This window comes from Oncorhynchus mykiss, chromosome 13, assembly GCF_013265735.2.
Source record: "Oncorhynchus mykiss isolate Arlee chromosome 13, USDA_OmykA_1.1, whole genome shotgun sequence".
NCBI classification, from domain to species: domain Eukaryota; kingdom Metazoa; phylum Chordata; class Actinopteri; order Salmoniformes; family Salmonidae; genus Oncorhynchus; species Oncorhynchus mykiss.
The window spans coordinates 2726589-2753073 of NC_048577.1; the positions used below are offsets into that span (position 1 = coordinate 2726589).

The following is a 26485-nucleotide window of genomic DNA, read 5'->3' on the forward strand; positions in this document are numbered from 1 at the left end:
GCTGCTGCTTTTGCAACAGCTAATGGGGATCCTAATAAAATACCAAATATACACAGGTTGAAACCAACAAGCTTGTCAGTTCCAATTCCCAGTTACACCTTTTTGTTTTCCAACCTGATCGAACGTTCTTAAAACTAATCCCCTGTCAAATCTACCTCTGTTCTAATCTACCTTCTGACTGGCGCTGGGATAGGCAGGGTAAGGTCACAGGTGTGGAGCCTCCCTCCTGCTGGGAGGTGGACTAAACTACTAATCTACCTTCTGACTGGCGCTGGGATAGGGAGGGTAAGGTCACAGGTGTGGAGCCTCCCTCCTGCTGGGAGGTGGACTAAACTACTAATCTACCTTCTGACTTGCGCTGGGATAGGGAGGGTAAGGTCACAGGTGTGGAGCCTCCCTCCTGCTGGGAGGTGGACTAAACTACTAATCTACCTTCTGACTGGCGCTGGGATAGGCAGGGTAAGGTCACAGGTGTGAGTCTCCCTCCTGCTGGGAGGTGGACTAAACTACTAATCTACCTTCTGACTGGCGCTGGGATAGGCAGGGTAAGGTCACAGGTGTGGAGCTCCTGCTGGGAGGTGTACTAAACTACTAATCTACCTTCTGACTGGCGCTGGGATAGGGTAAGGTCACAGGTGTGGAGCCTCCCTCCTACTGGGAGGTGGACTAAACTACTAATCTACCTTCTGACTGGCGCTGGGATAGGGAGGGTAAGGTCACAGGTGTGGAGCCTCCCTCCTGCTGGGAGGTGGACTAAACTACTAATCTACCTTCTGACTGGCGCTGGGATAGGGAGGGTAAGGTCACAGGTGTGGAGCCTCCCTCCTACTGGGAGGTGGACTAAACTACTAATCTACCTTCTGACTGGCGCTGGGATAGGGAGGGTAAGGTCACAGGTGTGGAGCCTCCCTCCTACTGGGAGGTGGACTAAACTACTAATCTACCTTCTGACTGGCGCTGGGATAGGCAGGGTAAGGTCACAGGTGTGGAGCCTCCCTCCTGCTGGGAGGTGGACTAAACTACTAATCTACCTTCTGACTGGCGCTGGGATAGGCAGGGTAAGGTCACAGGTGTGAAGCTCCTGCTGGGAGGTGGACTAAACTACTAATCTACCTTCTGACTGGCACTGGGATAGGCAGGGTAAGGTCACAGGTGTGAAGCTCCTGCTGGGAGGTGGACTAAACTACTAATCTACCTTCTGACTGGCGCTGGGATAGGGAGGGTAAGGTCACAGGTGTGGAGCCTCCCTCCTGCTGGGAGGTGGACTAAACTACTAATCTACCTTCTGACTGGCGCTGGGATAGGCAGGGTAAGGTCACAGGTGTGGAGCCTCCCTCCTGCTGGGAGGTGGACTAAACTACTAATCTATCTTCTGACTGGCGCTGGGATAGGCAGGGTAAGGTCACAGGTGTGGAGCCTCCCTCCTGCTGGGAGGTGGACTAAACTACTAATCTACCTTCTGACTGGCGCTGGGATAGGGTAAGGTCACAGGTAATAATCTAGCTGATGCCCAATCGCAAAACAATTAGTCAAATTGAGGTAAAAACACATTTCACTCATATTGTTAGTCAATGTCTTTTTTATTGACAACTTGGAGGTAATAGATAATTGATTAACTCTACTTGTACACCGGCACAGCAATAAAGAAAATGTAGTCTTTTGATGAAACCCAAAGTAACAAGATACTGTTCCCATAGGACTCTGGTCAGATGTAGTGCACTATATGTTCTAGAGAATAGGGTTCCATTTGGGACTACAACTGACTGTAGCTTTATATGTTCTAGTGAAGAGGGTTCCATTTGGGACACTGACTGTAGCTTTATATGTTCTAGTGAAGAGGGTTCCATTTGGGACTATGACTGTAGCTTTATATATATATGTCCTAGAGAAGAGGGTTCTATTTGGGACTACGACTGTAGCTTTATATATATGTCCTAGAGAAGAGGGTTCCATGTGGGACTATGACTGTAGCTTTATATATATATATGTCCTAGAGAAGAGGGTTCCATTTGGGACTATGATTGTAGCTTTATATGTTCTAGTGAAGAGGGTTCAATTTGGGACTATGACTGTAGCTTTATATGTTCTAGTGAAGAGGGTTCCATTTGGGACTATGACTGTAGCTTTATATGTCCTAGTGAAGAGGGTTCCATTTGGGACTATGACTGTAGCTTTATATGTCCTAGTGAATAGGGTTCCATTTGGGACTATGACTGTAGCTTTATATATATATGTCCTAGAGAAGAGGGTTCTATTTGGGACTACGACTGTAGCTTTATATATATGTCCTAGAGAAGAGGGTTCCATTTGGGACTATGACTGTAGCTTTATATATATGTCCTAGAGAATAGGGTTCCATGTGGGACTATGACTGTAGCTTTATATATATATATGTCCTAGAGAAGAGGGTTCCATTTGGGACTATGATTGTAGCTTTATATGTTCTAGTGAAGAGGGTTCAATTTGGGACTATGACTGTAGCTTTATATGTTCTAGTGAAGAGGGTTCCATTTGGGACTATGACTGTAGCTTTATATATATGTCCTAGAGAAGTGGGTTCCATTTGGGACTATGACTGTAGCTTTATATGTTCTAGTGAATAGGGTTCCATTTGGGACTATGACTGTAGCTTTATATGTTCTAGTGAATAGGGTCCCATTTGGGACTATGACTGTAGCTTTATATGTTCTAGTGAATAGGGTTCCATTTGGGACTACAACTGTAGCTTTATATGTTCTAGTGAATAGGGTTCCATTTGGGACTATGACTGTAGCTTTATATGTTCTAGTGAATAGGGTTCCATTTGGGACTACAACTGTAGCTTTATATGTTCTAGTGAATAGGGTCCCATTTGGGACTATGACTGTAGCTTTATATGTTCTAGTGAATAGGGTTCCATTTGGGACTACAACTGTAGCTTTATATGTTCTAGTGAATAGGGTTCCATTTGGGACTATGACTGTAGCTTTATATGTTCTAGTGAATAGGGTTCCATTTGGGACTACAACTGTAGCTTTATATGTTCTAGTGAATAGGGTTCCATTTGGGACTATGACTGTAGCTTTATATGTTCTAGTGAATAGGGTTCCATTTGGGACTACAACTGTAGCTTTATGTATAAACATATACTACCGTTCAAAAGGTTGGGGTCACTTAGAAATGTCCTCGTTTTAGAAGGAAAAGCACATTGTTTGTCCATTAAAATAACATCAAATTCATCATAAATACAGTGTAGACATGGTTAATGTTGTAAATGACTATTGTAGCTGGAAAACAGCTCATTTTGTATGGATTATCTACATAGGCGTACAGAGACCCATTATCAGCAACCATCTGTCCAGATCCATCTGCACAATGTGTGCCTGAATACCTCCGGGGGTAGGCAAGAAGATCTGATCGCAACGTGTCCTTTAATTGTCTACACCCGGTCTGAAAATGTGATCACAATCAGAATGTGGACCAGATCAGGACAAAAGGATGCATGTTAGAACCTGGTATAAAACAGATTTTTAGAAACGTCCTAAATGTATAAACATGTCAACAACATAACAATTCAGCTTGTAAATGCTGTGTGGGGCGGGGGGGGGGGGGGGGAGTATCTAACAAATCAGGGTCAACACATTCTGAAATCAATTCAAGAAATATAGCCTTGAAATTGGCACCATGTTACAACACTCAGCAACGAACCCATATTAATAACAATATTGAATAATAAAACTAATAATAATATTATTATATGCCATGAACGCTTCACACTCACACCCGAATACAGGTTGAAATTGGAACGCCATGGCTGTTCAGTAACATGTTATCAATGTGGCCTGAAGTACAGACAAATATCAAATCAACAGTAATGTTTGGATTCAGTCTTGTGTCAGGTGAACTGTTGTGCGCTCAACATTTTTTCTTTCAATTGCTACCATGCTGTTCATATTTAAATCTGTAAGACATTTCCATTTTACCCTAGGCCTGGTGTGATTGGTTGATGGATAGGTCATTCAACCCCGAGGCCTAGGGTGATTGGTCGCTCGAGGGCTGGTGTATCTCCTACATGTGTTTTCATGTGTTTCACCAGGCACCTATGATAGGAGAACCTCTCACCACATGGATCACACCTATAGGGCTTCTCTCCTGTATGTGTTCTCATGTGTGTAGCCAGAGTATCTGACCTGGGAAACCTCTTCCCACACTGACCACAGCTGTACGGCTTCTCCCCAGTGTGTGTAAGCTGGTGCTTCTTCAGTGCCCCGGAGCGAGCAAAGCTCTTCCCGCACTCAGAGCAGTGGTAAGGTTTTTCCCCAGTGTGCGAGCGCTGGTGTAGAGTCAGGCTTCCCGACTCAGCAAAGCTCTTCCCACACTGGTCGCAGACGTACGGTTTCTCTCCTGTGTGTGTCCGCTGGTGTGTTTTGAGCTGAGTCAGGGTGAGGAAGTTCTTGGGACAGTCGGCGCAGTGGTGAGTCTTCTCCCCGTTGTGTGTTCTCATGTGTGCATTGTAGATGTCTAGAGAGTAGTAGCCCTTACCACACTGCGGGCAGAGGTGAGACCTCACTTTAGCATGCGTCTGTTGGTGTACTTTCAGGTGGCCCATTTGGGAGAAACTCCTCCTGCACTGGGAGCATTGGTAAGGCTTCTCTCCGGTGTGAGTCCGCTGGTGTGCCTTAAACGTGGCCCTGTGGCTGAATGTCTTCCCACAGTGAGAGCACTGGAAAGGTTTCTCTCCTGTGTGAATCCTCTCGTGGCTTTTCAAGCCAGATTGTTGGCGGAAGCGCTTCCCGCACTGGGAGCAGAGGTGAGGTTTCCCTCCAGTGTGGATTCTCTGGTGAGTTCTGAGGTCTGCCGACGAGGTGAAACTCTCCTCACACTGATCACAGCCATAATTAGTTTCTCCAGTGTGGACCCGCTGGTGTAATTTCAGACTATATTTTGACGAAAATCTTTTCTCACACAGTAAGCAGCTGTAAGGCTTCTCTTCTGTGTGGGTTCGCTTGTGCAATAACAGCTGACTTGAGGTACAAACGCGTATCCCACAGTCTGAACAGCTATAAGGCTTCTCGCCTGTGTGTCTCTGCAGGTGTACTTTAAACTGGCTTGAATAACAAAAACTCTTTCCACATTGATCACAGTTATAAGGCTTCTCTCCTGTGTGTGTTCTCTGGTGTACTTTCAGTTCTTGTAACTGAGCAAAACTCTTCCTACACTGGGAACAGCTATAAGGTTTCTCCCCTGTATGGATTGTCTGGTGTTTTTTTAGTGCTGATGAAGATTTGCAACTCTTCCCACAGTCAGAGCAGTGGTGAGGTTTCATCCCTGTGGGTCTCCATTCATGTTTCTCGAGGTGTTCTGATCTGGAGAGACTTTTCTCTGCCTTGTGAGCATCAGGATGTTGTTGAGGTGCCCCAGAGGATCCAGGATAGTCATGTCTCTCTCCTGTGTAAACAAAACAATTTATAAAACAGTGAATACAGTGTAAGTCTTCATCATAAACTATCAGTCCTAGAGAAGTTGAATCACACAGCTGTGTTGTCAAAAGAATATTACTTCCTCCTACAGACCACATTATTAATGCACCAACACACCCCTTAATCCCCCAGACCACATTATTAATGCACCAACACACCCCTTAACCACCAGACCACATTAACACACCACTAAAACCTCCTACTTACTTTGATCAGTCAAATCTCCCTCTTCATCTCCTCCTCTCACAGTTCCACTCAGCCCGGGTGTTTTCCTGCAGTCGTCCAGCCACACAGACGCCCTCTTCAGACCCCGCAGTAAGGCACTCCTGGGAGAGGTACAACCCAGGGACTGGAGGGAGGAAGGTGGCTTGTCCTGGAAATCCCCAAAATAGAGACTAGATGAAGCATGGAGGGAAACACTCCTGCTTATGTAAATAAGTGGTCACCATGCCAATGATAAAGCCTTGTAACTTCTGTTTATTTAAAGAAGTGGTCACCATGCCAACGATAACCATGCCGGTACCATCAGTCAAGTAATATAAAAAAAGCACATTATTTAAATTTATGCTCAGCTGTGCCTCGCAAGTAAATACATCAACTGATCCATTTTATCAGAGTTCAAGTTCTGAAATATAATATGGCCTGAGAAGAACAATATTGGCAGGCCAAACATAGCCAATATGCTGTGATAATGTATTAAGTCTACTGCACAGACTACAGAACTGGTTTTATTAGGTTTATGTTGCATAGGCGGACATTTTTAGGGGGGTGGCGTGTTTTAAAAAATAATAATAATAATAATTGAGCGCTAGATCTCGGCTGGCATTTTAGTACTGAACGTAATCTTGACTCAGAGAAGGAAGGTGTCCACTGCTGTTTTTTCCATTTTGAAATCTCAAGTCTTTCCTTGATTCTTTCCTTTCCTTGATTCCTCAATCGGGCTATTCTGCCTCCTCAAAAAGCATTGGAGGAGAAAGTCCAAGGAGGAGGAACCTCAGATCTTCTCCTCCAATGTCTGTACAGTATAGAAGGACTCTGAATCAAGAAGAATCCAAGACAGACTGTTGAGAATCAGAAATACTTTCCGACTGGGATGTACTCACACCACTCTCCCTCTGCTCTGGGGTATGCCTCTGTGGAGATGACTCCGCCTCCAGCCCGTTGCTAGGAAACCAATCCTTGTCCTGCATGTCCCATTCCTCGCCGCAGGTTGTAGCATCGTCATCATCATCAGACTGGCTGGAACTCATGGGTGCCACAGTAGATTCTTCCTGTATCCTCCTGATGTCATCTTTCAGTCGGAGTAACCAAGACATTCCAAGCTCCTCCGATTTGACTGAATCTGCATTTTCCCACATTTCCTCCATGATTTTACGTCGCAACGAGCGATGGTTCTTTCCTTTAACTTGGGAGCCATCTATTCCACAGCGCTCACACAGGTATAGTATATTGTCCTTAGTTAGAGTAAATAAACTCTGTTCGATTTCATCCAACAATGTTTCCTTCTCTTCACTCATGTTTTCCTGCTGTTGGGAACAACAACAACAATGCAGTCAATGGCAAGACAGCAGGAAGTCCATACACTTTAGATGACCTGTAGTAGAAGAAGACAGCAGGAAGTCCATACACTTTAGATGACCTGTAGTAGAAGAAGAGAGCAGGAAGTCCATACACTTTAGATGACCTGTAGTAGAAGACAGCAGGAGGTCCATACACTTTAGATGACCTGTAGTAGTAGAAGACAGCAGGAAGTCCATACACTTTAGATGACCTGTAGTAGTAGAAGACAGCAGGAAGTCCATACACTTTAGATGACCTGTAGTAGTAGAAGACAGCAGGAAGTCCATACACTTTAGATGACCTGTAGTAGTAGAAGACAGCAGGAAGTCCATACACCTGTAATAGAAGAATGATACATCACAACACAGTATTGACAGTGTAATATGATTATTTACGACATTTACCAGTGTTCTCTTCTCATCACCTAATGCAACTACTGTAGATCTAGGTGTAGGCTGATCCTAGATCAGCCACAAGAGGCTGCCACTATTTGTGAGATTCAGATGTTTGGTTGGAATTTTTAATTAAGAAGAATTGCCAAGTTTGTCGACTACACAACGAAGGGACTTCGTTTAGATTCTTCATGTCAAAGGTAAGTGAGTGTCCAAGGCCCCTTTGTAAGAGAGAACAGTATTTCCTTAGTCTGTATGTTTATGTAATGTTTTTATTATTAAAGTTAGTCTCCTAGTCCACAAGAACCGTTCGCCAGCTAACGTTAGCTTCCCTGGCAACGGACCCGTTAGCTAGCAGCAACGTTAGCTTCCCTGGCAACGGACCCGTTAGCTAGCAGCAACGTTAGCTTCCCTGGCAACGGACCCGTTAGCTAGCAGCAACGTTAGCTTCCCTGGCAACGGACCCGCTAGCAGCAACGTTAGCTTCCCTGGCAACGGACCCGCTAGCAGCAACGTTAGCTTCCCTGGCAACGGACCCGCCAGCAGCAACGTTAGCTTCCCTGACAGCAACGTTAGCTTCTCTGACAACGGACGTATGCGTATGAGAAACAGAACTGCGCAGGGAAAAGGCTTTATTTTGAACCCTTTGGAAACGTGTCATTTTACACAATTAAATTATAAAAGGGTATTCATGAACTGCCGCCTGTCTACCATAGCGTATTGTGGCATCCTCTCCTGCCGCCTGTCTACCATAGCGTATTGTGGCATCCTCTCCTGCCGCCTGTCTACCATAGCGTATTGTGGCATCCTCTCCTGCCGCCTGTCTACCATAGCGTATTGTGGCATCCTCTCCTGCCGCCTGTCTACCATAGCGTATTGTGGCATCCTCTCCTGCCGCCTGTCTACCATAGCGTATTGTGGCATCCTCTCCTGCCGCCTGTCTACCATAGCGTATTGTGGCATCCTCTCCTGAAAACATTTCAAGGGAACTCAGGAGATTTTTGTGGCTCCGTTGGTAAAGCACGGTGCTTGCAACCCGCACGAAAATTGTATCCACTCACTACTGTAAATCGCTCTGGATAAGAGCATCTGCTAAATTACTGAAATGTCAAATGTAAATCATCCACCTCCAGTAGTTGCTTTACACGTGTTGGAGAGATTACGTCAAGACCAGGAGGGGTTGATCCACCAGAGTTATTTAAAATACATATACAGTACCAGTCAAAAGTTTGGACACACCTACTCAAAAGGTTTTTCTTTATTTTGACTATTTTCTACATTGTAGAATAATAGTGAAGACATCAAAACTACGAAATAACACGTATGGAATCATGTAGTAACCAAAAAAAAGTTAACAAAATCTAAATATTTTAGATTGTTCAAAGAATCCACCCTTTAGCGTTAAGATTTCCCTTCGCTGGAACTAAGGGACCCGAACCATGAAAAACAGCCCCAGACCATTGCGTTCTCCTGGCACCTGCCAAATCCAGAGTCGTCCGTCTCACTGCCAGATGGTGAAGCATAATAAATCACTCCAGAGAACGCGTTTCCACTGCTCCAGAGTCCAATGGCGGTGTGATAATACATCACCATCCACAAGCGATAACGCATCATTAACAAGTGATATGCTAATATTGTCACCTATCAGACTATTCTTGATTTAATGTTGTCTTTACGTATACTAAATAATGTATGTGAAATTTGATTTAGAATGGACCAATTTCATGAACCTGTCTCAGAACATGGGCAGGTGAAAAAACGTCATCAATGAGTTTTCAGAACCCTCCAGTTGACTTTTATTGGTAAACGGTGCTAGCGACAAAATTCAGCTACATTTCAGGCTGCCTTTGAAGATGTCTATGGTTTGGATAGCATTTAGCGAGTTCTCCCACTCAATTCTGCCGCAAACGAGAGCTGGAGAAGCAGAAAAGAACAAATGGAACGGAGATAGAAAACGCTACGTCGGGGAACGCAGTTGTGCAACAATAAGGAAAATTGGCAACGTTAAAACGTCATCTAGCGACTAATCAACGAGCCAATAGTCCGGCACAGTTGACACGTTTTAATAACCATAAAAACACAGAAATGGCTCCAATAGTTTTTCCGCCATTCAGTTTTCACATGGTGAGTAAAACATACAAAGTACATGTGTGTTTGGTGTAGGCTCAACTTGGCATGACACTTTGTAATTATCTTAGGGCAAGGTGAATTTGATCAAAATATTAGCCTCAATTTGCTCTCCAAAAGTAGAAATGCTAATTATTGATCAAAGTGACTTTATCCTTTAGAGATTTGTGAGGTTATAAAACGTCACGCCAGGGTACGACTACACAAAGTAGTTCTAAAATGCACAAATTCATGGTGAAAAAATATATTAAACAATTTCCGGGTTTTGACTGAGTGCCACAGTATTAGTCATAATACCCAGAAAACCTAGTTGTCAAACAGGGAAATAGTTCCACTCATTTTCCCCCACAGGGGATTTTAGAACCACTTCAAATAAGGGTTGTGTTTTGTGTAGACTTACCCTGGCGTGACGTTTTGATAAGTGTCTTTCTAGGACAAGGAGACTCTTTTCAATATAGTCGCCTGTAGTTACCCCCCAAAAATGTAACGCTAGTGAGCTGCTAATGTGGCTATCATAAGGAACTATAAATGCCATGGTGATCTGGACGAGCCTGCCGAATTGATGCAAAAGTAATAATATCTGGATTAACTAATGCTAGCTAAATGTAGTAATTAATAAATTGTAATTTCTTTAAATTGACCATTTTGTGAACTGTCTTGTGCACGTTTTAAATTGACACAATACCTGTTAGCACAGGTGTCAGCTAGCTATGACATGAAGTTAGCTTGCAGGGACTTGTAGTCCTGTATATCTATTTTGATACGAATTATTATTTGAAATTAAGAGTAAATAGAGCAGAATATATTGATAAGTCGTCTTGTCCTAAAGAGATTTACACGGTTATCAAAAAATGTTACGCCAGGGTACGCCTACAAGAAACAAAGCCCTTATTTTAAGTGTTTCTAAAAAATCCCTTATGGGAAAGGGAATGGTGAAAAAAAAACTTTCCTTGTTTGACCGCTAGGTTTTATGTGTATACGGTAGTACTCCAGCTAATCTTCCTTAAATAGTTGGCAACACCCATCCCATGGCACGTCAATATTGCCGCAACCAAATCAACTGCTTGCGGCATTTCACAATGTCGTTTCAAAGGCATCGACATGAAAATAAAACTATGGTTGATATGACCCACTCATCTTTGCAACGGCGCATTATCTGGCTAGCTAACGTGTAAAGCTAAATTCACCAAGGACTAGTTAGTAACAACAATGTTTGTGTGACAGTCACACTGCCGGGTTTATTTGCGCGTCACAAAACTGGAATTGGTATCATATGAACGCTGAAAACCCAGCTACGTCGTTCATAGGTGCACAAAAACATCCGGTTGTAGTACATAAGTTACCAACTTACCAGGTACCTTGTAGAAAACAGCTAACGTTAGGTAGCTAGCTACCAAGCGTCTGCCCACCGTTTTTTCCCCCCATGTGGAAAAGGTAGATAGCTAGCTACCCACATCTCTTCAGTTTCAGCTAATGATCCTTTACGTCAAAACAAAGTTGACCTGTGGATATTGTATTTTGTTTATTAAGAGAATAACATATCGCTTGAAAGCTACATAAGTAGCACGACTGTCAGCTACCATCTTTAGCAGCCACTTCCGCTTTGACTGACGTTATTACGTTCAGTCACGCAGGCCACAGCAATCGAGTATCGAGAGTTTTTATATTCTATTATGAATAAATACATGGATGACGCTTCGTGTAACTGTAATCTTACACTTCAGGTAAAACTTGATGCATTTTTATTTGTTCACTGAAGAATTAGTAAAGTGAAACAAAAAGGTATTCCAAAGTTCATAAGAGATGTGTATTTGATCTTATTATAAAGTGGTATGTATTCAATTTTCATTAAAACATGGACTATTAATAAAACACTGGCTCCGAGCCAGCTCATTTGGCTCGGAAACGACTCTTCTTTCAAAATACTTAAATCTTATGGTTCTAGGTTGATTTTTATCTCTAATGTAAAGCGCAAAAAGTAGGCTACCATTATGTCAGATCATGAAATGCGACTTCAAATATATTTTGTTCCTGGACAAATTAGATCTCTTTTTACAGCACTACAAAAATCAGCTTGTCGCCTTCTCCCCAGTGAGGATTCACCCTCTTTATATTAATATTTAGTAAATTATCTGCATATAATTGTTTTGAGCTCCTAAAGCAGTAGTAGCAGCAGCATGCAAACCAGGGAGCCAAATGAACATATCTGTTTGAATGACGAGACAGAGGCATTGATGCGAGTAACCAGTCTTGTTCAGTACCTCACAACACATCCGGGTATCTCAAGCACCCCGGTGAAACACAAGAGTTGCAGTAATGAACATTTACCAACAGATGGCATCACTGTGCCATCTTACACCCATAACAATATCGTTCACCTATGAGATTCGGTTCCCGACTTCCATCATAATGTTGCATGCGTCAACCAATGGCTGTGTGCATGTCATCGACTGGAAGATTGCTGCAGAGTGGAGTCTCCAGTGTGCAGAAGCGACATCACCATTCATTTTCTAGATTCAGGTTCATTTTTAAACATCGGACCCTTTTTTTTCAATTTTTGCCTATAAAATGAAATACCCGAATGTAACTGCCTGTAGCTTAGGACTTGAAGCAAGGATATGCAAATGTTTTATTTAACTAGGCAAGTGAGTTAAGAACAAATTCTTATTTACAATGACAGCCTACCAAAAGGTCTCCTGGAGGTAGGGGGCTGAGATTTAAAAAATAAAGGACATCAGAGAGACAACACAACAAAGAGAGACCTAAGACAACAACACAAAGAGACCTAAGACAACAACACAACAAAGAGAGACCTAAGACAACAACACAAAGAGAGACCTAAGACAACAACACAAAGAGAGACCTAAGACAACAACACAACAAAGAGACCTAAGACAACAACACAACAAAGAGACCTAAGACAACAACACAACAAAGAGAGACCTAAGACAACAACACAAAGAGAGACCTAAGACAACAACACAACAAAGAGACCTAAGACAACAACACAACAAAGAGACCTAAGACAACAACACAACAAAGAGAGACCTAAGACAACAACACAACGAGAGACCTAAGACAACACAACGAGAGACCTAAGACAACACAACAGAGAGACCTAAGACAACAACACAACAAAGAGACCTAAGACAACACAACAAAGAGACCTAAGACACCACAACAAAGAGACCTAAGACACCACAACAAAGAGACCTAAGACAACACCACAACAAAGAGACCTAAGACAACAACACAACAAAGAGACCTAAGACAACAACACAACAAAGAGACCTAAGACAACAACACAACAAAGAGACCTAAGACAACAACACAACAAAGAGAGACCTAAGACAACAACACAACAAAGAGAGACCTAAGACAACAACACAACAAAGAGAGACCTAAGACAACAACACAAAGAGAGACCTAAGACAACAACACAACAAAGAGAGACCTAAGACAACAACACAACAAAGAGAGACCTAAGACAACAACACAACAAAGAGAGACCTAAGACAACAACACAACAAAGAGAGACCTAAGACAACAACACAACAAAGAGAGACCTAAGACAACAACACAACAAAGAGAGACCTAAGACAACAACACAAAGAGAGACCTAAGACAACAACACAAAGAGAGACCTAAGACAACAACACAACAAAGAGAGACCTAAGACAACAACACAACAAAGAGAGACCTAAGACAACAACACAACAAAGAGAGACCTAAGACAACAACACAACAAAGAGAGACCTAAGACAACAACACAACAAAGAGAGACCTAAGACAACAACACAACAAAGAGAGACCTAAGACAACAACACAACAAAGAGAGACCTAAGACAACAACACAACAAAGAGAGACCTAAGACAACAACACAACAAAGAGACCTAAGACAACAAAGAGAGACCTAAGACAACAACACAACAAAGAGACCTAAGACAACAACACAACAAAGAGACCTAAGACAACAACACAACAAAGAGACCTAAGACAACACCACAACAAAGAGACCTAAGACAACACCACAACAAAGAGACCTAAGACAACACAACAAAGAGACCTAAGACAACAACACAACAAAGAGAGACCTAAGACAACAACACAACGAGAGACCTAAGACAACACAACGAGAGACCTAAGACAACACAACAAAGAGACCTAAGACAACAACACAACAAAGAGACCTAAGACAACAACACAACAAAGAGACCTAAGACAACAACACAACAAAGAGAGACCTAAGACAACAACACAACAAAGAGAGACCTAAGACAACAACACAACAAAGAGAGACCTAAGACAACAACACAACAAAGAGAGACCTAAGACAACAACACAACAAAGAGAGACCTAAGACAACACAACGAGAGACCTAAGACAACACAACGAGAGACCTAAGACAACAACACAACAAAGAGAGACCTAAGACAACACAACGAGAGACCTAAGACAACACCACAACAAAGAGAGACCTAAGACAACAACACAACAAAGAGAGACCTAAGACAACAACACAACAAAGAGAGACCTAAGACAACAACACAACAAAGAGAGACCTAAGACAACACAACAAAGAGAGACCTAAAGACAACAACACAGCAAAGAGACCTAAGACAACACCACAACAAAGAGAGACCTAAGACAACACAACAAAGAGAGACCTAAAGACAACACAGCAAGGCAGCAACACAACATGGTACAAACATTATTGGGCACAGACAACAGCACAAAGGGCATTACGCAAAGCAACGACAACTAAGTATGCGTATATGATTGAGTCTTTGAATGAAGAGATTGCGATAAAGCTGTCCAGTTTGTTCCAGTCGCTAGCTGCAGCGAACTGAAAAGAGGAGCGACCCAGGGATGTGAGTGCTTTGGTAACTTTCAACAGAAAGTGACTGGCAGAGACTGGAGGATGAGGGCTTCAGTAGATATCTCAGATAGGGGGGCATGAGGCCTAAGATGGTTTTATAAATAAGCATCAACCAGTGGGTCTTGCGACGGGTATACAGAGATGACCAGTTTACAGAGGAGTATAGAGTGCAGTGGTGTGTCCTATAAGGAGCTTTGGTGGCAAATCTGATGGCCGAATGGTAAAAAACATCTAAGAGATCTTTCTTTACCTGTCGATCTATAAATTATGTCTCCGTAATCTAGCATGAGTAGGATGGTCATCTGAATCATGGTTAGTTTGGCAGGTGGGGTGAAAGAGGAGTGATTACAATAGAGGAAACCAAGTCTAGATTTAACTTTAGCCTACAGCTTTGATATGTGCTGAGAGAAGGACAGTGTACCGTCTAGCCATACTCCCAAGTACTTGTTCAAGCTCTAAACCCTTAGAGGTAGTAATCACACCGGTGGCAGATTTTCTGACTTTATACACTGTACTCTTAGAGAGGTCGTTAGCAAACAAGGCCAAAGACCCTTCAGAGACACCAATACTCCTTAGCCAGCTCACAAGAATGGAATGACCTCCCGTATCAAACGCTTTGGCTAAGTCAATAAAAATAGCATCACAACAATGCTTAGAATCAAGAGCAATGGTGACAACATTGAGGACCTTTAAGGTTGCAGTGACACATCCATAACCTGAGCGGAAACCAGATTGCACACCAGCGAGAATACTACAGACATCAAGAAAGCCAGTCAGTTGATTATTGACAAGTCTTTCCAACACTTTTTATAAACAGGGTAAAATAGAAATTGGCCTATAACAGTTAGGATCAGCTTGATCTCCCCCTTTAAATAAAGGACAAACCGTGGCTGCCTTCCAAGCAATGGGAACCTCCCCAGAGAGGAGAGATGGGTTAAAAAGGTCAGAGATAGGCTTGGTGATGATAAGGGCTGCAACCTTATAGAAGAAAGGGTCTAAACCATCTGGGGGGGTCAAGTTTCAGGAGCCCCTTTAGCTCCTCGGACTCAGTGACTGCCTACAGGGAGAAACTTTGTAGCGGGGCAGGGCAAAAAGGAGAAGCGTCGGGGATAGTCGCATTGGAAGGGGTGGGAGATGAGGAAATGTTGGATGGGCAAGGAGGCATGGCTGAGTGAAATAGGAATCCTGACTTAATGAAGTGGTGATTAATGAGCTTCAGCCATGTGCTTCTTGTCAGTAACAACCATCATCATCAACATTAAGGGACATGGGCAGCTGTGAGGAGGAGGGTTTATTCTCCAGGTCTTTAACTGTTTTCCAGAACTTCTTGGGGGTTAAACCCACAGAGAGAGAACTGCTCCTTAAAGTAACTAACTTTGGCCTTCCGGATAGCCTGAGTGCACTTATTTCTCATTCGCCTGAACGAGAGCCAGTCAGCCTGAGTATGCGTGTGCTGAGCCTGTCGCCAAATCCATTTCTTGAGGTGTATGCAACTTTGCCACAGTTACTGTTTTTAATTCTAATTTTCTGTATGGGGATGTATTAACAATACCATTGAAAATATTTAAAAAAGGAAGGTCCAAGCGTCTTCGACAGAGGGGATCAAGCTGATTCTATACCATTTTACAGAGGCCAGTTCATGAAGGAAGGTTTGCTCATTAAGAAGTTTTTTTTAGCAAGCATCTATGACAAATCAGGACAGGCCGTTTCACTGAGCAGCCATTACAAACACAGGTGGTGGTTAAAGCATGTCCCAGTTTAGGTCACCTAGCAGGACAAATTCAAACTTAGTGTAAGGGACCAAGAGAGATCTTAGGGCAGGTGGGGTACAGGTCGATGCCGATGGAGGACAACAGCATCCAGCCACAGTCAACAAAGAGCTATTTGAAAGTTTAATGCTTAAAACCAGCAAATCAGATTGTTTGGGGACAGACTTGATGGAGACAACCGAGCACTCCCCCACCTTTGGAAGATCTGTCTTGCCAAAAAAGGTGATAACCAGAAAGGTTAACATCAGTATTCAAAACACTCTTCCTTAACCACGTCTCAGTAATGACCAACGCATCTGGTTTGGAGCTGTGAACCCACACTTTCAATTGATCCATTTTAGGTAATAAGCTTCTAGTGTTAACGTGCAGATAACCCAGGCTTTTACGAGAGCAGAAATCAGTGAAGCAGATATCAGAGCACAATTGTGGCTAGCAACAGTAGAGGGGCCAGGCTGTACATGCACATTTCCAGATATATCATCAGCAGTAATACAATCCAGGCACGGCAGAGGACAGGGAGAGCTCTGCAATGCTGATTTATGACATCTGAATGTGCATCAGATAGCAACAAGATCATATTGTACAGCAATTTCATCAGGTAACATGAATACCGAAACTGGCGAGAGGTGGTTAAGAATAGGATGGGAGGCCAAAAGTCTGTGTAACCCATTAGAGAGTCCGAGTCCTGAGTGTGGGAACAAACAGCCTGTCCCACAGTTGGGTAAAGAAAGTTTGTAGTCAACAAAGTATGCAGGAGTCATGAGGCAAAGAGCAAAATTAAACATATAACGACTTGGGGCTAGCTATTGTAAGTTCAGAGACAAAGAAAGAAAAGGAAAAGGATTTATTGTTTTGTTGAATCGTCATGACTGGTTCGAGCCATCTGTTGTTTTTTTTTCTGCTACTTAACACAGACCTAAGATCAGTTTAAAGATCCACCGACGTCATTGACGTAGGGGTTTAGCTGGACGTTTCCGACTGGTCTTGGAACTGTGACAACGGGCAGCCTCTCCCTACTTGGCACGATGGGGATATGTAGTGATTTTTGCCAACACAGCCACCAGATATGTACACAGTCTTGGACCCTTAACCTTTTTGTTGTTGTTAATAAAACGAACAATCGTATTTGTTGATTGAATCAGACTTCATTAATATAATGAGTAATCCAGGAATGTCACAAGTTCCTTGAGAAAATAGCTACTCTACAGAGCGCGGCTAAACTACTTCAGGACACGGTCTGCAGAGCTCCTCCTCCTCACCAGGTTATAACAATATGTGGTTGGTTGGCTGATAGGTGAAATACCTATCCAGGCGTTGTAAGAGCTGTCAGTGGTCAGCAACGTCTAAGCGTAGGAACACACCCCCCCCCTATTGCATCACGGTTCAGCCGTTACAGATCACCAATGTCATGACCTCATCTGGAATATATTGACCTTGTCCCGTCCCCCTCCCCCCCTTCCCCCCCTTCCCAGAGTTCCCAGTTATCATGAAAGCACCATGTTTATCCCGTTTGTACATTTTTAGGTTTGTCACACGCGATTATCTGACACTACTGGCCCGATTTTGACAAAACTTGGCTGAATGATGCATCCTGCCCTTTTTAGAGATCACACACACACTGATTTGACCAGATGGTGGCGCTATAACAAGAGATTGAAAATGCAAACTTTGAAAAGGTTGCGCTCTCTTCACCCCCGTTTTGACCTAAAGTCATGAAATGCAGTATATATATATATATATATATATATATATATCCTTCTCCTCACAAGGAACACATTTGCCTCAGAACCAGAAGTGCCTCCATGATGGATTTTCTGCCAAAACACTTAAAAACCGTTACTCCTCTGCAACCGAATGACCTGATCTGCAGGAAACTTGATAATGGTGTCCCTCTATGGACAAAAGTCTCGTAAGGCAATATATTCTAGGCTAGTAAATTTAAAAACCATGGCCACTATTGACCAATCAGAATTCCCGGTGGACGTGGTCAGACACAAACGCACATTAAAATCACTTGCGGTTATTCGTATTGTAACAAAATACTAACCAGTATGACTTGGTGTGTCTTACATATCCAACAGCACTTCATACTCTGCCACCTCCAATGTACACTGTATATGAAATACAGAGTGGGCTATTTTACCCAGAGTCGACAGAGGGGATCCTGTGATGTTTACCCAGAGTCAATACAGAGATCCTGTGATGTTTACCCAGAGTCAATACAAAGATCCTGTGATGTTTATCCAGAGTCAATACAGGGATCCTGTGATGTTTACCCAGAGTCAATACAGAGGGGATTCTGTGATGTTTACACAGAGTCAATACAGAGGGGATTCTGTGATGTTTATCCAGAGTCAATACAGAGGGGATCCTGTGATGTTTACACAGAGTCAATACAGAGGGGATTCTGTGATGTTTACCCAGAGTCTACAGAGGGGATCCTGTGATGTTTATCCAGAGTCAATACAGAGGGGATCCTGTGATGTTTACCCAGAGTCTACAGAGGGGATTCTGTGATGTTTACCCAGAGTCTACAGAGGGGATTCTGTGATGTTTACCCAGAGTCTACAGAGGGGATCCTGTGATGTTTACCCAGAGTCAATACAGAGGGGATCCTGTGATGTTTACCCAGAGTCTACAGAGGGGATCCTGTGATGTTTACCCAGAGTCTACAGAGGGATCATGAGAACTGATGCCTGGGAGGATGGAGGTGTGGTGGTGATTCAGTCCTCTGTCTGTTTGACTTCTCTCTTCGCCTGTGGGGATTTTCTCTGCGCGGGTTCTCTTTCTGCCTGTGTGGGTTCTCTTTCTGCCTGTGTGGGTTCTCTTTCTGCCTGTGTGGGTTTTCTGATGACTCTTCAGGTTTCCTGACTGAGCGAATCTTTTCCCACATATATCACATTTATAACGTTTCTCTCCAGTGTGTGTTCTCTTGTGTACAGTCAGCAGTCCTGACTGAGCGAATCTCTTCCTGCATAGATCGCAGCTGTAGGGTTTCTCTCCAGTGTGCACTCGTTGGTGCATTTTCAATTCTACTGGCTGAATAAAGCTCTTCCCACATTGATCGCAGCGGTACGGTTTCTCTCCTGTGTGCCTACGCATGTGCACATTCAGGGATCCCATGTGTGTGAAGCTCTTCCCACATCGATCACACAGGAAGAGAGAGTTCTCTCTGGGGTGTACAAGCTGGTGCGTTCTCAACTCTCCTTTGGAAACACATCTCTTCTCACACCGTTCACAACTGTAAGGTTTCTCTCCGGTGTGGATATGCTTGTGTTTAGTCAGGAATCCAGATGAGGCAAAGCTCTTCCCACATTGATCACAGACATATGGTTTCTCCCCTGTGTGTATACGCTTGTGTATATTCAGGTTTCCCGAACTAGCAAAACTCTTCCCACATTGATCACAGACATATGGTTTCTCCCCAGTGTGTATTCGCTTGTGTATATTCAGGTCTCCAGAACTAGCAAAACTCTTCCCACATTGATCACAGACATGAATACCCTCCCACATGTGTTTTCTCTGGTGGTGTCTTGCTAGGTCTTCTGAATGAGCAAAACTCCACTCACAGTGCTTACAGCTGTATATAGCACAGCTACGAGGTTTCTCTCCAGTGTGTGTCGGCTGGTGTAAAGTCAGTGTTCCCGAGTTAGTAAATCTCTTCCCACACTGATCGCAGACATATGGTTTCTCTCCTGTGTGTGTTCGCTTGTGTTCAGTCAGGGAATAAGCTCTCGCAAAACCCTTCCCACATTGATCACAGCGATAAGGTTTCTCTCCTGTGTGCGTTTGCCGGTGCCGTTTCAACTTCACCGATGTAGGGAAGCTCTTCTCACAGTCTGAGCAGTGGAACATCACGCCAGTGTGTGTTCGCTTGTGTTCAGTCAGGGAACAAGCTTGAGTAAAACGCTTCCCACATTGATCGCAGTGATAAGGTTTCTCTCCAGTGTGTGTTCGCTTGTGTATAGTCAATTGTCCTGACGTACGGAAACGCTTTCCACATATAGGACAGCCGTATGGTTTCTCCCCTGTGTGTGTTCTCTCGTGTCTAGACAGTGTTCCTGACATAAGGAAACTCTTTCCACATATAGGACAGACATATGGCCGCTCTCCTGTGTGTACTCTTTGGTGTCTTCTTAGGTTTCCTGATTGAGTGAAACTCTTATCACATACATCACAGCTATAAGGTCGCTGGATCACTTTCAACCCTGGAGCCTTCCCAGATGATAAGACCCTCCCACTGAGCGAGCGACCGTTAGGGTTGTCCCCTGTGAAACAAAGACATGAAGTTAAGGTTCCTCACATGCACCAAAGTACTTAATGACCCAGTGTTGAAGTATCTTCCCCATCCAACACAGATGAGCTGCTATACGACACTGAATAGTTAGTTACCTTAAGCAAATTTGCCTCAATGAATAAATATTGACCAATCAATGAACTGCTACAGAAGCAGATTGTAGTCTAATACACACCATTGTTCCTACTTAATGACATCGAATCTGAATCTCCATATTCCTTCTCTTCTCCTCCTCTCGTAGTTCCACTCAGCCCCAGTGTTTTCCTACAGTCAACCAGCCGCAGAGACACCCTCTTCAAACCCAGTAGTAATGTGCCAGCGGGAGAGGCAGGACCTGGGGACTCGGGGAGAGGGGAGGCGGGTGGGAGAGACATGTCCTGAAAACCACAAAAAGGGAGCCAATATAAATCAGGAAGGAAACACTCTCCTACTGGTCGAGTCATTTAGAAACCTCAAGTCTCAGCAGTATTTCCTTGACTCCTCTCACTTCTCTGGGCCTCCTGCTATAAAATGCATTAATGCATTACCTGAGGTTCCTCCTTGGACTTTCTCCTCCAAATTAATTTATAACAGGAGGTCCAGAGAATGAGAGGAATCAAGGAAATACTGCTGAAACTTTCTGGGAAAATACTCACACCCCTCTGCCTCTGCTCTGGGGTGTGGTTCTCTGGAGCTGACTCCGCCTCCAGCCCGTTGCTAAGACACCAATCCTTGTTTTCCATGTCCCATTCTTCATCACAGTCTGTAGCATCATCATCAGACTGGCTGGGCCTCATGGGTGCCACAGTAGATTCTTCCTGTAACCTCCTGATGTCATCTTTCAGTTGGCGTAACCAAGACATTACATGCTCCTCGGATTTGACCAAATTTGCATTTAGCCACATTTCCTCCATGATTTTACGTCCCAACGAGCGATGGTTCTTTCCTTTAACTTGGGAGCCATCTATTCCACAGCGTTCACACAGGTGTCGTAAATTATCCTCCGTTAGAGGGTGTAAACTCTGTTCGATTTCTTCCATCAATGCTTCCTTCTCTCCACTCATGTTGTCCTGCTGGTGGGAACAACAACAATGCAGTCAATGGCAAGACAGCAGGAAGTCCATACACTTTAGATGACCTGTAGAAGAAGAAGACAGCAGGAAGTCCACACACTTTAGATGACCTGTAGTAGAAGAAGAAGACAGCAGGAAGTCCATACACTTTAGATGACCTGTAGTAGAAGAAGACAGCAGGAAGTCCACACACTTTAGATGACCTGTAGTAGAAGAAGAAGACAGCAGGAAGTCCATACACTTTAGATGACCTGTAGTAGAAGACAGCAGGAAGTCCATACACCTGTAATAGAAGAATGATACATCACAATACAGTATTCATACACAGTATTGATACACAGTATTGACAGTGTAATATGATTATTTACAACATTTATTTACCTGTGTACTCTTCTCATCACCTAATCCAACTACTTCTAATCAGCGAGAAAGAATCTTTCAACAAAAAAAATGCTAGACTTCCTGTAGCAGTTTGGCCCAGATCCAGACGCTGCGTGTGCCTCCAGTTGAAGAACTACACTTCCTCCCCAGTTACTTACACACAGGTGTCCAGAGCACGTTAGATAGCTAATTAGCACAGGTGGCCACCTATGTCTTCCGTCTGTCTTCAGTACAACAAGCGATGTAAACATTTATTAGTATTTTTATTTTACCTTTATTTAACCAGGTAGGCAAGTTGAGAACAAGTTCTCATTTACAATTGCGAACATGAAGACACGGTCGTGTGGGAACCATAACCATACAAAACGATATGTACTCAGTTAAACGTTTAAAAAAAATATATTTATTTACGTACTGCAGGCGATGTGTGTTAAAGTTTAGAGAAAGCGTCAAGCCTCTTAATAAAACCCCTCCCCCAGTCAGAAGATACTATCCTCAACAGGTCCTAATTAATAAAACCCCTCCCCCAGTCAGAAGATACTATCCTCAACAGGTCCTAATCAATAAAATCCTCCCCCAGTCAGAAGATACTATCCTCAACAGGTCCTAATTAATAAAATCCTCCCCCAGTCAGAAGATACTATCCTCAACAGGTCCTAATCAATAAAACCCCTCCCCCAGTCAGAAGATACTATCCTCAACAGGTCCTAATCAATAAAACGTCACAATACGGTGCTGATCGTTCCATTTGGCTGCTGGGGGGGTAAGGAGACCTCAGCTCCACTAAAACCCTTGACAACTACGCGCCGTTTTAGATGATTGTTAAATAAATGTTTGTAACTATTTGGTTTTAATATCATCATCCTCTTTTAAGCTCATAGTCATAACTAAACATTTATGATTATTCCACATGTATCTCTATCAGAGTTATACAGCAAGCAACTGCATGCTTTTCATGGTCAGTAAACATCAATGGATCATGTATTTTCAGATATGTGAGGGTAGTTAGATCCATTTGGCATGTAGCTAGCCAGCCAAGTAAACAACATGTGTCATTTGTATCGAGATATCGTCAACTACCCTCAAGTATCTGAAATTACATGAACAACTGATGTTTACTGCTGTTGCCAATGTAGCAGTGTGATGTTGTTCCCCTAGATTATGCACCAAGTTGCACACAAGGACCAATTCAAATAGGCCAGGTCAAGAGGGGATGTTAATAATTTGATAATAATAATAATAATTCAGTGTATTTTTGTGTTAATTACAGCTGCATAGCTAATGTTTTTCTTTGGTGTACAAACACTTTTTCACATCAATATTGTACATACATGTGATTGTAAAAGTTGTGTATATTTTGGTTTGGCCCATTGCGGGTATCTGTATTTCCGTACCCCCTTATTGTTCTCTTTTGCCTGACCTTCAGCGAGCAAGGTATGTTGTCCTTGGCTCCGAAATGGTTCAATATAAAACCGTGGTAATGTTACACAATGTACTGTTACGCTGCCATAAGTTTGTTACAATGTGGATAATATAAAGATGTATGTTAACAAGTTTCACAAAGCTCGCTAACTAGGGTATCTATTGTAACTTCTGAGTACTTGGGACAGTGTTTGAGTGAGTGTCCATGTGCTTGCGCAGGTGCCTGAGAGCTAGGACTGCGCCAATGGTTAGCATAATGTGTGTAGTCTCTTCGTGTGCAAATAAAAAATAATTCAACTAGCAGACCTTCAGTCGTGGCAGCGTCCTAATTAAAAGTACACAATGCAGAATGAACCATGCGACACCTATCTCAAATGATGATAGAGCAAACAGCCCTCACCTGGACGACGCTGGGCCAATTGTGCGCCGCCTCATGGGTCTCCCGGTCGCAGTCGGAGCCCGGTATCGAACCAGGATCTATAGTGATGCAGCTAGCACTGTGATGACTTAGACCACAGCGCCACTCCGGAGGCCTAATGGCGCCCTTTTCTTGAGCTCAAAACATTTCACATTTCTTGCCCCCCCCCTCCCCCACCATTCATTTAATGCGAAGCACCTTCTCCCTCTGACCAGCAGGAACACAACAAATTATCACAAGACCACTTCCGCTTATCCTCACCGATTCCACAGCACCCAACTCTGTTTTCACCCACCCTGAAACCACTAATGGATCAGCCAAAAGGCAAGGGTCCAATTTTTTCTAAAACTTCACTCCTACTGTCACAGATGAATCTTTATCCTGACCCTCAGTGCCTCGGGCTCCGAGAACTTCACCACAGCTACCACCTCCGATACGATAACACTTAATGAGGAAACAAAATAGCAAAATGAAGCATTGTAATTGAGTTATCGAATTTGATTGATCATTAGAATTGAGTCTCAAACCACAGAGTATGGAAAAGCATTGTCAATTGAGAATTATTTTTATTTTTGTCACAATTCATACTATCACAACAAGGAAATGAAATGGAAAACATGATCAATTATTTGTCATTTAAGCCATTTACATTTGATTTTCAAATGTATCCGTGTTGTACTGGATAGTACCATGGAACTTAAATATCAAAGCACACTTTGCGAATTATTTAGCAAATTGGCAGACAATATGCATACTCAATCATGAAAATACACATTTTAGGAAATGCATACCCAGTTAGGAAAAGGAATTGCAAACATGATATTGATTTATCATTTGTCCATTTGCAATTCCAATTCCAGCTAAACGCTTCCAAACACTCACCCGACGTAAAGAACTGAACTCAGACTGACTAATGACGTCATCAACATGGCCGCAACCTAATCATGTACAAAACTTCATCCGGTATCATTTTTGGAGCAATTCATAACGACGTTTAAAAGGCATCGACATGAAGAAAAAATAACGTTATGGTTCATTTGAGCTATTTATCTTTTAAAACGGAGCAATATCAGACCTGCTAACGTTAAAGATTATATATTTTTTTTTTTTACCTTTACCAAGTACTAGTTGGGCATAAACTTCCGTGTCATACTCACAATGCCGGGTTTGTTTGGACCTCACAAAACTAGAATTGGTAACATTACCGCCATAACTAGACTAAACATTCGTCGTTCACAAGGGCACAAAAACATACATCCGGCTAAAGCTGTTGTTGAACAAAAGCTAGCCAACTGACCAGATTCTTTGTAGAAAAGCCAACTCCGTAGTTAGCACGTCTCTGTCCTCCGTATTCTTCCACGTGGAAAGGCAGGTAGGCTATATCTCGTCAGTTTCGACTAATGGTCATTTTCTATGGCGCTGTATGATTTATATTGAGATTAATATCTTGCTTGAAAGCTACTAATTAGCGCGATTCTTAACTGGCTACCATCTTTAGTAGCAGAGCAGCAACTTCCGGTTTGTCTGGTTTTGTTGCGCTCAGTCACAGGCCAGACCAATCGAGTATCGTCAGATCAGAGACATCACATTCGCTGTGTGTTTTTTGTGGGACTCCCTAAAACACGCCACTTCAATACAGCAACGACTTTACCCAGCAGGTTGGGATTATTAATGTAGCAGGTTATGAAAATGCTTTACCTACCTGCTACGAAGTCACTTAAATTGAAGTGGGGTGTTTTTAGGGAGTCACGTTTTTTTTCCTGGTTCAATTAAAGTCCATGAGTGAAGTAGATCAGAACGGATCATTTCCCCCCCCAAATGGTTTTCAATTGTAAACGGGGCCTGAGTGAACTCTATCCACCATACTTTATTAATTGATCAGTTAAGTTGGCTAATGTTGATCCACATTTCTCTGGCTAGCTAACGGGAATTCGATCCAGTGAGCAAGAAACTTAATGCTAACAAATACTTGTTCCACCACACTTTCTCCCTCACCTCAAACTTTCCAAATGCCAGTTGTTTTTTGGTAACAACTCATGAAGTACGCTTTCAATCACCTTCTCACCCCCGTGGTCAGGCTTCTCACTAACAGTACATCTTCGTTATCATTCAGGGGACATGCTGCTGTAACTGACAAACTGCCTTTCTACTCTCCCGAGGTCTTTCCTACTCTCCCGAGGTCTTTCCTACTCTCCCGGGGTCTTTCCTACTCTCCCGGGGTCTTTCCAGAGAGCCGATGATGCTGTAACTAGCACATTGGTTGTCTCTTTTCTCATTAGTCACGGGTTGCATTCTGTTATGTGAACGATTGGCTGAGCCTTGGATACAGACAGTATTGCTTCAAACACGTTCGCTTACAGCCAGTAGTGGTCCCCCAGCTTACAGCCAGTAGTGATCCCCCAGCTTACAGCCAGTAGTGATCCCCCAGCTTACAGCCAGTAGTGATCCCCCAGTTTACAGCCAGTAGTGGTCCCCCAGCCAGTAGTGATCCCCCAGTTTACAGCCAGTAGTGGTCCCCCAGCTTACAGTCAGTAGTGGTCCCCCAGCTTACAGCCAGTAATGGTCCAAAGCCCCCACTTCCCCCAAATTTTTGTCATTGGATCTACACGAATCACGTAGGTCACCTATTCTGGATTTTTTTAAACAGCGAATTTTGTCCGAATTTTTGTCCTCTGTCCCTGTACATATAGCCTCTGTCCCTGTACATATAGCCTCTGTCCCTGTACAT

At 43.2% G+C, this 26485-nt stretch overlaps 2 protein-coding genes across 5 annotated transcripts; both read right to left on the reverse strand.

Annotated features, from left to right (window-relative positions):
• Nucleotides 1–3210: 3210 nt before the first annotated feature.
• Nucleotides 3211–21836, reverse strand: LOC110495017 (zinc finger protein 2 homolog). Of its 4 annotated transcripts, none has more exons than XM_036942212.1 (4): nucleotides 21778–21836; nucleotides 6563–7355; nucleotides 5667–5832; nucleotides 3211–5427 (listed from the first exon to the last, which is right to left on the reverse strand). In XM_036942212.1, exons 2-4 carry the CDS (start codon nucleotides 6974–6976, stop codon nucleotides 3995–3997), a joined length of 2013 nt encoding a protein of 670 aa, XP_036798107.1. In that variant the 5' UTR covers nucleotides 6977–7355; nucleotides 21778–21836; the 3' UTR covers nucleotides 3211–3994. The 4 variants fall into 4 exon arrangements, with proteins under 4 accessions (XP_036798107.1, XP_036798106.1, XP_036798108.1 ...); XM_036942211.1 differs by lacking the exon at nucleotides 21778–21836 and adding an exon at nucleotides 21592–21742; XM_036942213.1 differs by lacking the exon at nucleotides 21778–21836 and adding an exon at nucleotides 10890–11161 and having other exon boundaries at nucleotides 6563–6985.
• On the reverse strand, nucleotides 17652–25418 carry LOC118938394 (zinc finger protein 345-like). The gene is made up of 4 exons (XM_036942197.1): nucleotides 25055–25418; nucleotides 21120–21536; nucleotides 20660–20861; nucleotides 17652–20455 (listed from the first exon to the last, which is right to left on the reverse strand). The coding sequence occupies exons 2-4, from the start codon at nucleotides 21525–21527 to the stop codon at nucleotides 18846–18848; spliced, it is 2220 nt and encodes a 739-aa protein (XP_036798092.1). The 5' UTR covers nucleotides 21528–21536; nucleotides 25055–25418; the 3' UTR covers nucleotides 17652–18845.
• Nucleotides 25419–26485: the final 1067 nt, after the last annotated feature.

What these genes read in the sequence shown, in the direction of transcription:
- LOC118938394 (XM_036942197.1), bottom strand. Translation starts at nt 21,527, where the DNA reads ATGAGTGGAGAGAAGGAAGCATTGATGGAAGAAATCGAACAGAGTTTA. An exon ending in CAGAGCAGAGGCAGAGGGGT is followed by an intron (nt 20,862 to 21,119) that starts GTGAGTATTTTC and finishes TGTGGTTTTCAG; the next exon opens with GACATGTCTCTCCCACCCGC. An exon ending in GTCATTAAGTAGGAACAATG is followed by an intron (nt 20,456 to 20,659) that starts GTGTGTATTAGA and finishes TTTGTTTCACAG; the next exon opens with GGGACAACCCTAACGGTCGC.
- LOC110495017 (XM_036942212.1), bottom strand. Translation starts at nt 6,976, where the DNA reads ATGAGTGAAGAGAAGGAAACATTGTTGGATGAAATCGAACAGAGTTTA. An exon ending in CAGAGCAGAGGGAGAGTGGT is followed by an intron (nt 5,833 to 6,562) that starts GTGAGTACATCC and finishes GGGGATTTCCAG; the next exon opens with GACAAGCCACCTTCCTCCCT. An exon ending in GGGAGATTTGACTGATCAAA is followed by an intron (nt 5,428 to 5,666) that starts GTAAGTAGGAGG and finishes TTGTTTACACAG; the next exon opens with GAGAGAGACATGACTATCCT.